This window comes from Limanda limanda, chromosome 8 (genome assembly GCF_963576545.1).
Source record: "Limanda limanda chromosome 8, fLimLim1.1, whole genome shotgun sequence".
NCBI lineage: Eukaryota > Metazoa > Chordata > Actinopteri > Pleuronectiformes > Pleuronectidae > Limanda > Limanda limanda.
In genome coordinates, this window is record NC_083643.1 from 14975121 (window position 1) to 14992549 (window position 17429).

A 17429-nucleotide genomic window follows, 5' to 3' on the forward strand; every position below is an offset into this window, starting at 1 on the left:
ATGACATCAATATTCAGACTATTGACTTTAGTCTGAGACATTATTCGATAATGGTCTTTATGTGAGTTGCTAATAGAATATTTAATTAAAATTCCTGTTACATAACACAGACTTTGCACAAGCTACATCTCTTTTTTATTTTTCCGTCGTGAAGTTGTTGGTAACTGTCGTTTAGTGACTAGGATCAAAATCCTCCACATATCCTATCCTTTTCAGAGTCTATCTTTATTCTGGGTTATTAAGGTAATCAAAAAATGCTGTTTACAATGCAGCATCTTATTCAGACTATTGTGTCAAGCGGGTTAATCAATATATTGGTGTCCATGTAAAGAGAGTTACTGATAATGGCTAACATTCCTGAAATTATCATTGCCTACATTAAATTGCTTTCTTTTTTTCTTTCTTTTCTACTCTAGGAGCATCTCTCTTTGAAAAAATACATTGTGGACATAGTGACGGACTGCTTGGTTTCATCTGAGAACATGAAGTACGTAGAAGAAAGGCAGAAGGCGCGGAAGAAGGCGAAGAAGCTCCGTGCCAGGATGAACTCCAGGTAACAACCATTTTCTCTCTCCGCCTCTCTCTTTGTCTTATCAGTCTGTCTCTCTCCACCTCTCTCCTTCCTCTCAGAGGTTCAAAACTGTGCCAGGGCTTCTATTTTTATGAGTGACAAAGAGATGGAAAGCAGATGTTATGTGCATCATGGCTGTCCACAAGATAACTCTGATGAGCTTAATTTATGACCACTTTCTGTGATTGGGGAACAAAACTGCAAATCGATGCGTAGCCTCAAGCTTTCACCTGTAAGAGCTTTCCTCCAAATTGCTGCCAGGGTAATGCCAAACCCGAAGCCTCCGTCAGTGTACAGGATGTATGTTTAACTATGTATGAGCCATGCCTATTTTTCTTCGAAGTTATTGATTTTTAAATGAAGTATCAAAGAAAATCAATAGTAATCAACAAATAGGAGGCAGAGCTGCTGTGTGTCAGAACCTGGACCCGAGCTCAATCAATTTAACCGGCTGTCAAAACAGGGACGGAGGGGAGTGGAAGGAGACACTGAAATACTCACTGTTTGATGTATGATAGCACCTCAACCACAATGACTAGTGTAACTCAGATGTACTGGACCTCTGCACACTAAAAAGAAAATCAAGATATGACTCCATCAAGCTCTTTCATTGATTACATTAAATAAACATCAGACGTACAATATGTAACTTCAGTTGTGAAGTTGTGTGATAGTTGTGAAGCAGTGTGGGATCATGGGAGTTGTTTTCCTTACCACCATTGCAGATGAACATCTACCTGATTAAGCTTACGGTTGAGGTCACGCATTAAAGTTTTATTCATGTTACGCTGCAAACAGCAATGAATAATCATGATCCAGTATTAGGGTTATTGTGTGGTTTGGCCTGAAAGTTGTAGAAAAGACGGAAATTATGCAATTAAAGGGTAATCACAATCCAAAGTCTCATTACTTGAATACAACTGGGGATTTCTAAGGGGTTTGAACATGGTTGGAAATATTTTTGGTGATGTAGGTACACACGTCAACAAAATAAATAACAGACGTCTATAGTCGTTATTTGCTTATGAAGAATATGAATATTTTGTTGTAGAGGAAAGCGAGAGAAGAAGAGCAAATATCCTTCACAAATTCCCAAAAGTACTTAACATACACTACATTATAAATCAATGGGTTTTCTTTTCTGTTGGAAAACCATAAAGTGACCCTGAAACTCAATTTAAAAACCAGTCAAGTAAGCACCAACTAAACACCACAGCTGAAAACAGTTGTGTTGTTTTTATTCTCCTGTTAGTGTTTGCAGTTGATAATGAACATGGAAAGAAATGGATGCACTACTTACACACACCTCAGATCAGCGCATATTGGCAAACACAAACGGCGATACTGATACGTCTGTGAAGTGGTTAGGCTCAAATTATAAGCAAACAACCCTACAACTGTCATCACAGTCATCACATTTGGATTGATACTTTGCTAGAACTTGCCTTTTTTCCCCGATGGAGTTCTATCCAGTCCCAGTGTTCGGAAAGAAAGCAAAAACAATACACACACTGCAGAAAATATCTCATGTGAAAAAAAAACAAGACAGTTTGAACTTTGGCAGATAACTGTATTCAACTCGGGTCCTATTGGTCATAGTGAGAGGCTGATTTACTAAATAGATAAATTACTTTTCATTACAAATCCAGCAACATGTTTTTTTTCTACTTTTTGGCCTGGGAAATGTTGTGCTTGGTCCACGTTTGCTATTGGAAAACCAAAAACTGACCCTGAAATCCATTTAAAAACTCCAGAAGCAGCCGTGGTTTTTTTATTCTCTTGTTAGTGTTCGCAGTAGAGCATGAACATGGAAAGAAACACACACACACACCCCTCAGAAAGAACTGAAATCCTAAATATAGTCACAATAAGCCAACTTGATGACGCGGTTGTGGGTTAAGAAGTAGAGCATATTGTACAAGAATCACAGAGTTGGTTGTTCAAAGGTTTAGCAAGACACTGAATCTCAAATTACCCACTAATGGCCTGAGTGTTTGTGTGTGTGTCTGTTAGGGTGAGTGAGAGGTATTGTAAAGTTGCTGTGTCCTGCTCTGATTGAAAAGTGCAATGTAAGTGCAGTCCATTTATCACGTAATGGACGGTATATTAACATGGTCCTAAAGGGAGAATATAGAGCGCATACGTAATGCATTTTATATAGTTAATAAGAAATATATCATCTTCAATTATCAAGAGTAAACATTCATTTTTCCATGTCATACAGGATATCAAATCCTGTACTCTGGATTAGTGTATTTATCAAAACTAAGAACAGCATTTTATTTAGATATCATGCTTTCATTGCAGTTTCTCCAATTTTGCCTTGTGAGTTATAGCAATGATAAATTAATACATTTCAGAATTAAAAAGAAGTGTGTTTTTTGAAGTATTTTTTATTGGCACATTAATTAATGAACAACATTGGGTCAGTGCAGACTCGGTCTCTATTTCTTATCTTTTATATGGATCAGGATTAATAATTAAGCAGTTTTCTGTTTTTTTCAAAAGACCCATGCACTCTAACTATTATTTATAATTTGCAAAAGGCCAACTGATAAAAGCTTTGTGTGCAGTCAGTTTTATTCTGTTGTTTTCATCGTTTCGTGCAGAGTATCCTGTCTGGGTGGCCTCCCTAGAACATCTTTCAGACTTTAGTATCTCTTATCATGATTGACCTGGGGATATGACCGTGATTTCTAAAAAGAGAAGTCATATGACGCCGTGCACGAGAGAGTATTTATTCAAAATAGGAGTAACTTGTAGCCACAGGCTGAAACGCCTATTCTGCCACACTGCTTTATTCTCAGTGCTGCTGGTTTCAGCCTTGTGAGGCTCAGCGGTACTGAGAAAGTGACAACATGATCCGTCTCTGTTCACCGTCACTCGTGCAGCAGCCCTGCTGCGACTAGCACTCAAAGGCAGCAGGCTCTCAGAGGTCATAAATAACACAGAGCCTCAGTAAACATAAAGGTGAGCCGCTTCACCACCAGGTGGAAATGAGCCGTTTTATTGGGACGCCGTATGGTGTCCGTAAAATGTGAGTGGTTCTCGCTGAACTTTTTTCTGGGCCAACATGGAGCCCTCGTCTGTCATAAAGCCGTGCACACACATTTTAGCCTGTGTTTTTCCCCTTTATTGCATTTTGGCTAATCATCTGTTATAGTAATTGTTTTTGAAGGAAAATATTTTATTAGAGTTGTATTGTTTGGAGCCTGTCAGATAATCATAGGATTTGGTCTGAACTTGAAAAACTCCACTTAAAGGGATAGTTCACCTAAAAATAAAAATTCCCTCTTCATCTACTCACCACTATGAAAATTCAATACAATTCGTCCCTGGTACCATTGGCCTCAACTATAGCATCATAGTAGTAGTCATAGTAATAGTTCCTTTGTGTTGGAAACACTTTACAGCCATAGCTACAAGTCTGAACCAGTTCTACGTCAATAGGTGTCGCAGTGACATGGGGATCTTATTCAGTTTGCATGGAAAGAATCAGGAGACTTAGAGTCCAGTACAGACCAGAAGAAGACAACCTAAATTAGTCCTGCCAAGGAGTCCCACAGGTGGGACTGTGTATTTTAAAAGATTGTTACCTCCGTCAATGAGGTTATGTTTTTCTAGTTGCCACTGAAATCATGCTTGGTTTAGTTTTTCTTCCTTGTCTGTGTTGTGTGTCAATTTTCGTCGCGTCTTGACTGTGTTTAAAGCAAAGTGTAATTCTGTTAAATAAATAAACGCATACTGCATCGATATCTGTTGTGTTATTAACAACTTATAGTCCGACACTTAAGATTTATGCGTTCTTCTTTTATTGCTGATCACTGTTATATTTATATATATATATATATATATATACATATTACCAGAGGTCCCTTTCACATGAGCTGCTACTGACAATTATGAATTGTGAGGATTTTTTTTCTTTTTACCCTGGTTAGGTAGTCTGTGCTACTTATTTATTCCGCTCATAAGAAGAAGAAAATCCCTATTGAGAGTTTGTGCTAAAGAGTGAAACAAAAGCATATTATTATCCGTATCCAGTCTATTGACATTTGTTTTTCATTCTGTAAAAGGGTTTATTGCCCTGATAGTAAAATTGTTGTCTTTTTAAATTTCATTTTTACTGTTGTGTTTTTAAAAAAAATACAGTTTACCAACTGATAAGTATTTGATGAGATATGGCTTTAATTTATTTTAAGGAGTTTTTAACGGCTATATTAAGACGTCTAGTATATTAACACTTAGTACCATTGAACAACAAGTTTAGTGATAAATGTACCATCTTTTTGAATGTTAGAATTCATTCTGTGCTTAGCTGTAGGAAGGGTTTTGGTATCTCATTGTCGTGGTTTTTGCAGTGAGGTGAGTTGTTCAGTTGATTGGATGACCGCCCTTGAATACAAGAGATTGTGAACAGTGGGTCAGGCTTTGGTTTGGCCCAGTGTAGGTCTGCCGGGACAAATTCTCCCCCCTCTTTCCAGGAAGTGTTTGATCCTATCAGTGTAGAGATGGGTAACAGGAAGACGCTCTATCTAACTCTGATCAATAGTTACTTATCATGTCTGGGAATACCTGAGTGACAGATACAAACACACACAAAGATACACACACATACAATTTCATGCAGGCACGCACACAAACACAGACTGTTTGTGTTTCTCAGTCTGGCTCTTGGACTGATGCCACAGAGATGCCACTCCCCTGACCATGACCTTTCAGGAAGTGACACGTTCAAAATAATGGCTCTTTGGCTTGAAATATCCATTAAGTATTTATTTGACAAGTGGAGTAAAACATTTTTAGATTGACTTAAAGACAGGAGGATTTAAAGGTAGATTTAGGTTTTGGGGATATGAGCCGATGGCAGCAGAAACACTCGTCCCTACAGAACCAGCGTCTGATTATTTTTAAGTCAAGTAACGTGGTTATCGGCTGACAGGCCAAATAAACAAACTCGGCTTGAACTTTTTCTTTCCTCTTCACACTGTCATCCATTGTGATCTTTACTGACAGGCCAAATAATTTTTCTGGGATTCAAAGACTTTTTCCTACTTCCCCCTCTACAGGGCAAAGGAATATGAGACGTCAATGGAGGCAAAGACACAGATCCCTGAATCCCCGTACAAGGCCAAGTAAGTATTTTCCGTCTCACAACTGTAAAATATAAATTTTTCTTCATCTCAAATGTTTTACTGTAATGGTTAAAAAGCTGTGTTGTAGGGCAGCTACGAATGATTATTCTCCAATAATTTTTTTTAATCTGCTGATTATTTTCTCAATTAAGCATTTGATCTGTAAAATGCCAATTTCACATTATCACAAAATGCAAGATGATGTATTAAATGATATGTCTTTTATTCCGTCCAACAGACCAAAACCCAATATTTTTCTTTACCCAATAGTTTCTTATCAGCAAATCTTAGCATTTGAGGCAGCTTGGAATCAAAGATTACCAACAGATTTAAAATTAATAATTTGCTCTTGCACTTTAAGGTTGCAGCGCCTGGTGAAAGACCTGCTGAAGCAGCTTCAGGGCCAAGACAGTGGCCAGTGGGCCAACAACAAAGTGTCTGGTCTGGACAGAACTCTTGGAGAGGTCTCTCGCATCTTAGAGAAACAGGTAAAGCAACAATCAGATCACATAGACTGTGTGATTGAGTCTAGGGTCGTTTGAAGCTCTTTCGGCAACTACCAGCCAAACGCTTCCTGTGCACACCAGCACACGCATGTCTTCCTGTTTACAGTGGCGCACGCATGCCCACTGATATGCATGTTCATGTGATATGCGCTTTCAGACGTTTTAGTATGGATGAGGATTTAAGCTCATATGGAGCAAAAACGCTTGTGTGAACAGTTTGTTTGGAAACATCATTTTCAAATAAACACATAGCTGTGTGGATGTAGCCTCAGTTTCCTACTGTGTTGCTTTGCTGTTGACTCAACGGTCTGCAGCAGTGCACAGGCCGTGCCAGCCCTTTGGCATGTCTCTCCTTTGAGAGTTGTGTTTGGCTGTGGCTCCCTCTGTCTCACCTTCCGAATGTAGAGAATCCCTTAATCTAAACCAATGTGCCTTTGGTTATTGGCTAACGAAGACCAGATCAACTGTGTTTTCAATGTCCACATGGTACCAATAGAGGAGCTTCCTAGCACGAGAGCGTGCATTGTCTCGTGTCTATGTGGTTTGTTCGACTCAGATGTCACTAGTTTAGACAATGGTAAATTGGATTTCCAGATGAAATGCACAATATGTGATTGAACAAAGGCAGGGAAAATAGTTTTTTCAGTGATTAAGCTTTTTTTCCCCTTACACTTCTTTACAGCTGCATAAATATATATCATTGTCACCCATAATTGCAGACGCTTATAACTGTAGTTGATTTGAAACATCTGTCCCAGAGGTTGTGTTGCATTGTGTTTTTTACAGCAGAAGTCACATCAATTTGAGACTGGGGGGGAGGAATTAAAACACCTGCCACTGTGTTTATGATGAGGAGAATATACAGCCCACTTCCTGTAATGAGGCATAAATTCCCTGTCAAGTTGTGGTTGGAGCCATCATAACATCCAACTGTGCATGCCTCTGGGTGTGAGGATGGCGAGATTATGGTGTCCCATCAGTGACGAGAGGGACGGCTGGAGAGGCTATTACCCAATTTCCCCAGAGAGCCAGAGGAAGAAGTGGCTGAGGTGGGTGGCACAGCATCCTGTAAGGAGAGAGGAGGAGGCCAGTGTGATTTGAGTAGCTCACAAGCTGTCACTACATGAGGGCTCCTCCCCTCAGCTCTGCATACTCCCAGTGGGAGGTCAGAGGTCAGCGGGTCATAGAGGAGGATGAAGAGTAAGATCACGGTTTTATTGGGGTGCCTTGGGCTTTGTCTTTTAATTCAGTTTAAAAGCACGTTCTTAAACTATTTTTCCCAGTCCTGCTTTGCAGGCTTCTTGTATAAACAACCCCAAAAGCTGTGATTGGCTAATGAGGCAGTTGGTGAAACACCTCCCTCTCTAATCCCTGCACAAAGTCAAATAAATAGAGTCTCCGTCAGCATGGCTGTCTGGCCCCTGAGTCACTTCAAGTCAGGACCGTTTGGATTATTTGACCTAACAAGCATCTCTCATGTCATTGACTCACCTAAAGATTTGTTTTCCTCCTCCGTATCTGATTCAGTCTCCACTTTCTCTGCTAATTTCTTAGACAACACCCTCTGCACTGCTGTTTGGGTCCCAACCCCCCACCCCCATGTTTTCCCCTGCTTTCTAGGCTGCGTCTAGACTCTGACCTCAGTGTGTTTCTCCCTCTGTGGCCTCTAATGGTTTATTTTGTGTCAAACCAGATTTTTTTCTTTACTTTGGGTGATTGAGAAGAGCAATTTTTCTCCACGTGTCCTACTTTTCTTTTTGCCACACACTTATATGATTAAAGTGTGTATTTATATATTGCCCAAAGTGTTTACCCCTGCTTTTGGTTAAAGTCTACTAAGAACAAGGGCAACTTGTATGACAGTTCAGTTTAACCTGGTGCTCTGAGAACCAAACACTGCAGACTGTCTTACAGACCGTATTACATTTGTGACCAGGGTGAATTTGACTAGTAGTGTCAAGCATTATGAGTGGTCAATAAGATCTGAAAAGTTCTATGTAAATAGAGTCCAATTTACCATTTAACATTTTCCTCTGCCAGCTATTGGAGCCGAGTTGGGCCAGGAGAAAGAGGACAAGCTTAAAGGCGGAGAAGCAGGATAACTGAGTTTCTTGCTTGGGCCTTTAGCAGAGTGAAGCCCCTTTTTCACTGGTTGAAAAACCCACTAACATCTGGCTCTTGTCTGCAATGGGATTGGATAAAATCTGCATTCACTCCTGGGTCAAATGACATTGCAGTAGACACGGGTTTTTATCGGCTCCGGCTCCAATTGTCAGTGATGGAAACATGACACCTGGGTGAATGTTCAAATTTATTTTTCTTCTTTATTTTGGCAGTTGGTACTGACGCTGTACTTTTTCTGTGCGACGTTATGAGGTGACTTAACTTCGAGAGACTTATTATATAAATAGCCATGAATGTTTGTGTTTGTAGTTTTTTTACATCTTGGGAACAGTGTGCAACAGCAACTATTTATTTATTTCCCCCAAACCTTGCAAGATTCACTACTGGCAAGACAGTGAGAGCCTCTCCAATTCTTGCATATTTGTGACATCAACATGAGTTACCAGGGGAAAGAAACAGAATGGAAATATCTTAGAGAAAGGAATCATTTGGCATTCAATAAAAAAAATTGTGACAGAGGTATGAGCGACCCAACTTTGAATATGTTTATAAATTAGTTAATTTTTGAAAATGTGAATTTTTCTTTTTTAATTTACACAATGTTTTCACATCATAAAAGTACGTTTTACTTTACTTTGAATGTACAGGCTGGCCCAAAGAAATTTGGTCTAAAATAAAATTAATTGAAAAAAATCATTCATCAGTAATAGTAACAGTGACACTCCTTTGGCCTGTGAAACAGTGTTTTGGCATTACACTGCACATTTTAAGAGATTAAAATAGATTTTAAACTTTTCTGAAGTTTTAACAGTCAGGATGAGGGGTGAGGTCTTTCTTATGAAATAACGGCTACATTTGCACCTCCTGCTCTAATTACATTTTCTCATTCTCTGCTGTGTTCTTCTCAAACACGTTTTTTCTTCACCTTGAGGCCAATACGAACGGAAATGTTTCTATGATTCTTGGTGGATTAGTTTACAACTAGAGGCTGTCTGTGGTTTCTGTGGTAGCTTGAATTTTGCACCGCACTGGCGTTTGATTAATCTTGGTTCATTTAACAGAATAAACAGAAGTTTGCAGAGTTATCCACTTCCATGTTTGCCCTGCACTCACACAGCGCACTAAATCATATGCTAGTATGTCACGTAAACACAAGTTTATACACAATGCTAAAATGTTTACTCCAGCGGCCTTGTTGTGGTTTCCAGTCGACTCGGCCCACAGAGCTTTGTTTACCACTCTCTAGCTTTTCTGTAAGACTGTGTAATGATGAAACTTGTGTGAGGAGAGCGTGATCTGTCATACTCTGCCATTGTTGGGCTATAGTTGTGAATGAGTGAACTTGTGACTTGATGATGCAGATCAAAGTTGAAGGCGGGCTTAATGAACTCTGACAGTTGTTGTCCATCTGTTGGTGTGGCAGGACGAGCCAGGCTGTGCCCTCCCCTCGGCCTTAATTAAAGTGTCTAGTGGGAGGAGACCGCAAAGTGCAATCTGGCCAGTCTGCCGGTCTGCGGACACTGTCACAGGATTCACCAGCTGCTTCTGCCGTTCTATCAGCTGGGGTAACAATGGTCACCCTGGACAATAATTGGATAAGATTCCCCCTGTTGTATAATTCACGAGCCATCCATCTCACTTGTGTTTTAATGCCCAGCCCTTGGTGCTCTCTTCCTTTCTTCCTTTCTTCTATTCGTTTGTTCTTTCGAGGGAAAATTAGTTGCAGCCTCTGCTGGGTTGTGACCACACACAGACAGAAACCTTTAAAGACACACTCCGACATTTTGGGAAATGTCGTTGTTTGCGGTCTTACCCCAAGCCACATGAATTTCATCTGTCAGTACAGACACACTTTAGGTCTGGAAGTAAGTCGGTTGACCACAAAAGCAACTTAGCACCTGTTTTGCAGGATAAGTACCAATGCAAGTGAGCATTCATTTGCCTTTGCAATGTAGAATTTGTGTAGTGATCCTTTGTAGAGTCAACGGAGTGGAGGTGTCTCTTTGATTCTGTACTTAGTTGCGTGATACTCACAGCTAAATGCTATCATCACCATGCTAACACACTCACAAGAACAATAATCATCATATTCCATCTTAGAAAAGCATGCTAGCTCGTTAACATTTGCTAACTTCAGCACACAGAGAAAAGCTTTATCAGGGGATTGCCAAAGTTGTCTAGAGGCATCATCTGATAAATATGAAAATTTAAATTAATGAAATATCTCAACAACTATTGGATGAATTACCAGTCTGGACAAAGTGGGTCAACTAACCAGCTAACCAAACGACTTCTCTACAATCACATTGTACCACATTGAAACTATGTGCTCTTCTATTTTGTCAGGCTGAAATCCATGTAAACAACCAAGAATCAAACTTTGTGACTTCACTATGACTGAGCGTTTGAGTTGCTGTGTGCATCCAACCCAACTACACATTTCCCCTTGCGTCCATTCTTTGAGCTAAGGTTGGCTCATTGCATAATAAGGAAACTGATAACTCATCTTCTACAGGAAAGTCAGCAAACAAGTTTACTTCCCACTGTGCAGGAGTGTCTCTTTCAGAGCACTGGGTGGAGGATCTTTATTGTAACTGTCTCTGGGTAATGCAGTTCATGAGATTTGCTGCTATTATAGAAACAAAAACATTGTTTTCATCTTGTTACGTTTGTATGTAAATTTGGCTCACTGTGTATATATACTGTCACTGTAATTATATACAAACATGGTTTCTGTTGCCCTGCATGGTTAGGTTTGTAGAAAGGGTATATCATCACCACATGCTTTTCCACTTGCGTAGAAAGTCACAGCACAAAGATCAACATTCGCAAAGGGCCAAGATGTTAACATACAGAGCAAGCCTTTAGTTTGAGCATTATATTTTCAGATAAACTTGTGACCTCACTGTAAAACTTTGGTGTCATCTTAGTTGTCTGTGGTCCATTGCATGCATAGACCACCTAAAGATAGTATGTCAGGTAGTTCGAACTTAATCCTCTGAACCGGTATTGTTCAATCATCACAACAGATGAATCTGTCAGCAGAGCAGAAAGGCCCTGACTAGCTGAACAACTCTCGCCTGCTTTTCTCAGGAGGCAGCCAGGACCGGGCAGGTCCCAGTTACCCCCTTTAATACCGTTTGATAAGCTGCTATGAAAGAGCTGCCTTTTTTCATTTAGCCTAGAAGCTTTTAGGTTGGTGTGTTGATGGGAGGGTTAAGAGAGGGGTTAAGCCAAGCTCACTGACTGAGACCCAATTGATTAGGCAAGGACACTGCTGGCAATGTACAGAAAGGAAGTCATAATGAGATTTTTATACAAACACCGCTTCAACAGACATTTTTCATTATGTTGAAGGTAAAGGGTGTTTGACGTGTTTGTTAATGTTTTTGTTCCAAACCCCAAATGATTGTCGAGTGCGTCTTCTGTGCGTGTGTGTGTGTGTGTGTGTCTAACACCGGAATCGAGGAGCAGTTACCTCAGCGGCGGGCAGGAATGACAGATGAAGAGCTTATCTGTAATTTGGTAAAGCGCTTCTCTCTCAATGTGTTCAGGCTTGTTGGCAACTTCCCATCTGAGGAACAAAAGCACTGTGAAGTGGCTGGATTTTCGTGCTGTCACAGCAGAGAGGAGCCTGTAACCTCTTTCTTCAGGTGGAGGAGTGACCGCGGTGTAACACGGCCGTCTGCAGTTGCGCGAAGAAAACCCTCCATCAGCAGCTCCCCTCCAGCTCCTTTTCCTCCCGGTCGACCCAGGCACAAACATGCCCGACAGTCAGCGCTCACTCCCGGCTTTGTACTTGTTGATTTATAAGACTCTGTAGCAACAGCATCTGACCTGCTGCCAATTACTCTATCATCACAGGAGGGCAGGACCTAACTATTTACATGTGTTCATAAATCTAATGCGCTCGTATGATGTATTTTACCTCACCGAAAGTAATTTATATATATTCTATTTTCTTTTGGTATTTTAACCGAGAAAAAAAGAAAGGAAAAAATCCAGGAACCAATGGACTCAACTTGAAGCAGAAAATAGTAAAAATAAATACTTTACCCGTTGAGGTCAGAATAGGACCTTTTTAACAAAGGTAGTCGAATGAAATTTAATTTAGTCATGTTACAATTGTCTGAAGGATTACTTTTAAATAGATGTTATATTTCTTTATCACATTATTATGTGGAAACATTGGGTCCAGTCATTTGGTTTAGTTCATGATAGACTTATAAGCGACTGGGCTGACAAGCATCCAGTGTCATGTGTAAAGTAATTAAAATTTTTCGTGGATCAGTACATTAAAACAGATTAAAACAGTCAACATACGGGCTGCAACAAAAGTGACAGGAATAAAACTAATATAACATCGACAAGAAGTCATAATTGAACTCAGTAAATATTATCAATGCACGACTTTGAGATGATCAAACAAAAAACATTTTTTTTCAAAAAGTCTGCTATCAGCTTAAAACTTTTCGCTCTGTGAGATGAGCTCCAGTGAATGTGATCAGGATTACATGGCTCTTTAATCTGTGTAAATGCTGCCACAACAAGGAGTCATAGAAGTAAGTGCAGAATCGTTCTTACCTCAAAGAATCTAATGCATTTTCAGTTCAGGTTTGTTTGTAATAAGAATCTAGGGTTTTTTCAATTCTATCCTACAGCCTATTTCTCCTATTGTTTGGTTCTTTGTTCGGCCAAGTGGCCTTTTCTCAGTTTCACTTACTCCCCGGTCAATCCGCTGAGACCACCCTGGCGCTAACTGGAGCCTACAGAGCATTTGCCTTCCCCTGAAACAAGACTGTTGTGAGGCGGAGTTGGGTTGTGCAATTTTGAGATTAAACAGGAATACTTTAGGGATCACTTTGTTTCAGGTTTCAATCCCCGGGCCCCTGTAGGAGAGGGAGAGAGGTCCTCTCCCTGGTGAGAGCCACATAATCCCCCCCGTCCAGTCAGTGGCTCGCTGTCCCCTGACTGTACCTCTGCTTGTCTGTCTGTCCTCAACAGAACAATGCGGACCAAGTTGCCTTCCAAGTGGGCGGCGGCCTGTCGGCTCTGGAACAAATTCTGCATGTCATCACTGCTGCTTCCACACCCACTGCAGTTCCTCGTATTCCTCTCAAGTGAGTACCGTCGCCAAACTGAAGCATTTTCATATTCATTTGATATAGTGATACATGTGATCTTAAATGTTTTCTTTTTATTGAATTCACAGCTCAACACAAAAACTCTGTTGCTATGCCCTAAAATGTATTATTCTGACATTTTATCAAGTTTATGTTTTAATCCAGCAGGGTGAGCTGTCTCTTTAGTTTATGTCCGAGAATTTGATTCTTGGGAATACTGACCACTTGTTGTTTTAATTGTTGTGTCCTGCTGATTTTAGTCACGGGTGAGTGTGGTCTATTAGAGTTTGTTCAAATCTAATTTTAGGTTCCATGTCAGCAGTGGAACAGGTGATTTTTCTTCCATGACACAAACTCCCTGTGAGCGGGACCTGCATGATGACTCCACTGTAAATACACATAGTCTTGGGCAGGGTTATTAGTACTTTACCCTGAGTTATTTAGTGCTGTTATTTGTACCCCTGCTTTGAGCATGTTTACCTTTTAGATAAGCCGAAGGTTTGTGGGGTAAGAAATGAATTATACTCATTAAGATAAAAAATAAATAAAACATATTGGATTAACCACAGGATGAAAAATGCACTCTCAAGTCGAAAATGAGCTGTCTTCATAGTTCATAAAAAGTCCACTGTTTTCACAGGAAAGTGACCAAACCTATCAAACAGCACACAAATCGAATAACTGTAATTAACCTTACCTAACATCTCAGTTTTTGTTGATGAATGTCAGCCACAGTTGTGGAAGAATAACAAACAAATTAAATTTTTTTAAACCACAGAAACACTTCTGAACATTGCATACAGTCTCATCGGGACTCCGCTGTATATTCACAAGGTCATGAACAGCTGTTACACCCACTGACTGTATCCTTTCTCTAACCTCACTGACAACATGCTGCTTTATTCCCAATTTGATAATGTTTATACAATTGCACAAAGCGAGTCACTGTTTATAGTTGCTTCATCTCAATAAATTCCCTCAAAATCCATCAATAAAGTAGCAGCACTGCTTTTCTAGAAATGGAAAACATTTCCATAATCAATTTGTGTTCTTTTTTCACTGAAAACGCAAAAAGCACATGTGTCCCATCGATCATTTATAGTGCTGAGTATTTTTGAGTTGTGGGCTTGACGTTTGCATGGCCTGCCAGTAGATAACCTTAAAGAGGCTGCTACTACTCACTAGTGGGACTCTGTAATGGACTCGAATGGCCTTGCGCTCCCATTCATTAGCATTTTCTGGTCTCTGAATCTCTGCTAATGGACAAATGCTTCTTATATTTATAAGGCTTTTAAAGGGCATCACATGTATATTGATTTTTTTCGTTACTCTCTTCCTCAATCATTGTAATCTGAGGGAATTTCAAAAGGACTTGGAAGAAATATTATCATCTCAAATGGTGAGACTCCACTTGTGCTAAGCGTTTGTTTGCCGAGTTCGTTGGCGCATCGGTGCATGACGTTGTGTTAGCTCAAGTGTAGAATTCCCTCCTTGGCTTTTAAGACATCTTCTTAACTGTGGCAATGTGATGAAACACGAGGTGGAGATTAGGCTGATGTCTTTTTAATCCTTCTCCACACTTCTACAATCTAACTCTGGAGTCTGTTATGAATAATTATAAGGAATGGTCTTGACGTAGCTCATAAGTAAACTTTTCACGAGACTGAACAAGTTCCTCTGCAGAGGAGTTTGACACAAGCATGAGATTAACACAGTGACACAGACACACAACAGTATATCCAAGGACTAACAGGTTATCGTAGCTTGTTAACAATTGAGCTGGATACCTTGATTCAGGTTTGCGTTTCACTTTCATACCGCTAGACCCTCGGGAGCTTTGCCAACTGACAAATGATCGGCAGATAAGCCTCTGATGAACATATCAGCCTAGAGCAATGCTCTCATTCATCCTTAGAATATACATACTGTGTGCTGTTTGTTCTGTAGTGCGGACTGAAACAGCTTGTCCAGCAGCTTGTAGAAGTTACCTCTCCTCATTCACTTTTTTCTATTTTGGAAACCATGTAAAATGCAAGAGATGTCGCACTTAAACCTTTCCTTTCAATTCAATTTTATTTTATATAGCTGCAATTCATAATACACATTATCTCAAGACACTTTACATAGAAGCTTGTGATGAAGCTCAGTCGGGTCAGCGGAGTCAGTGGCTGGTGACGAAATGCAACACAAGGACGCAGCCCAGCTTTCAACTTATCACTATCCGTCATCTTGATGGCTGTGTGGCCTAATGGGCTGCTATACAGACGCTAGCCCCAGAGTGCGCTGCATTATCTGTTTACAGTGATGCTGCTGTATTGATCTGCTCCTCCTACCAGATGAGCAGAGTGATTTACAAAAAAAAAGGCAAGGCAGCTGAGGAGATGCTCCTGCCGTATCTCTCCCCAGGGAGGCTGATTCCATCTTGTTACCATTATATTAATGAGCTAATTCCTACACCAGGCTCTGCTAATGTCCTGGTGTAACCCTGTGGTCACTGGAATGTCTAGATCAGAGTTTATGCTGCCACTCTCATTCACTTAAGCAGCAGAGAGGAAATCTCACAACACCTCAAATTTTAGCATGTCATTTCTTAATAACGAAATTAAATTTACTTATATTTCTTCTTCTATTGTGAATTAATGTAAATGATTTTGCTCAGTAAATATTCCAAATTAAATTTGCTTAAAAGATTTCTCAAATAACTAAAATTTGAATTATTATTTTTGAATGATTAAATTCATGCACATTTACAGATTCATAATCCATGTCTTTTTATTTAAGTTGACTTAAATATGAAGTAACACTTGTCACATTTACCAACTGCATCAGCACCAATAGTATGCTGCTTATAATCCTTATTATGTAGTTGAACTAGTGAGGACAATCAAATAAAGTCCACAACTTTTTTGGTTTGAATTTTTGTGTGAATGGAAGAATCCTTTTCACTTAAAAGTTAACCTACAGCTGTTTAAAAAGAAATGTCAAGATTGTATTTGTCCTGTGGCTTCTGTTTTCCAATAGGGGTCAGTGGAGAGAAGAGAGGAACAAAGACTGTTAAAGCTTTCAAATCTTCCTTTAGCACAAGTCTCCTGCATGGTCGTAGCTTGCAGAGACCAGAGGCATTCATATTTGAGTTGCACAAAATCCACTTTAAAGACTTTATAATTTAATGTTTTGTGCATTCGTTGATAAATGTCACTTGTTTTTCGAAAGGCAGAGCTATGAAGAAGGTAACTAATCGTTACCTTCATGTGTTAACCCAATTTGTATTTCCACCTCAGTCTCACATGACCTGATGTATCCTGTGAACTCAGATCTGTTACCAGTGGTTTTATTTCAGGATGTTTTCCACCATTTGAAGCCGTGTGTGTGTGTGCACGCACTCATGCTCCTGTGCATGATGGTGTGTGACGGCTCATCAGATTTCCCCCCCTCCTCATACCTGGCCACTGTGGCACGACAGCCAGTAGAGTAGATGTCTTAGAAGCACTCAGGGTATCAGAGAGATCAACAGCAGAATCAAATTAAATGTCATTTAGATAGCAGTGAATGAAGGGATTGTTTGACAGAACAAGGAAATGGATTTGCTCCTCACCTTTTATTTTGGCTTAGGATTCTTTTTCTTCCCCTGGACACAAATTTACCCTGTTTAGGAGGCAGGGACTCAACCTGATCTGGAAGTTGGTCAGATTTCTGCAGCGTCGCTCCAGTCAGGCTTGACTGTGCACATAGGAAACGCACAGAGAGGGCGAGAAATGTGAGCCTCGGGTTGAGGAGCTCCGATCTAGGGCCTGATAACTCAAGGCAGTGACAAAAAGCATAAAGAGTCTTTTACATGTGTGTCCTGTTGTCAGCTCAAAGGAGAGTTTGCTACCTACTACAATAAATGGCTTTATGTAGAAGAATGGTCAAAATCCATTAGCCCTCTATCTCTCTTACTCCTTGTTTGCAGAAGTACAGATCATTTTTT

General features: G+C 40.1%; 1 protein-coding gene across 1 annotated transcript in view; it reads left to right on the top strand.

Moving 5' to 3' along the window:
• Window positions 1-17429, top strand: part of scaper (S-phase cyclin A-associated protein in the ER) — a 58622-nt gene that overhangs the window by 20655 nt on the left and 20538 nt on the right. Inside the window, exons 20-23 of the mRNA XM_061077033.1 lie at window positions 417-553; window positions 5641-5706; window positions 6068-6194; window positions 13341-13456. Coding sequence (XP_060933016.1) covers window positions 417-553; window positions 5641-5706; window positions 6068-6194; window positions 13341-13456 — 446 coding nt within the window. The remainder of the gene's footprint in view (window positions 1-416; window positions 554-5640; window positions 5707-6067; window positions 6195-13340; window positions 13457-17429) is intronic.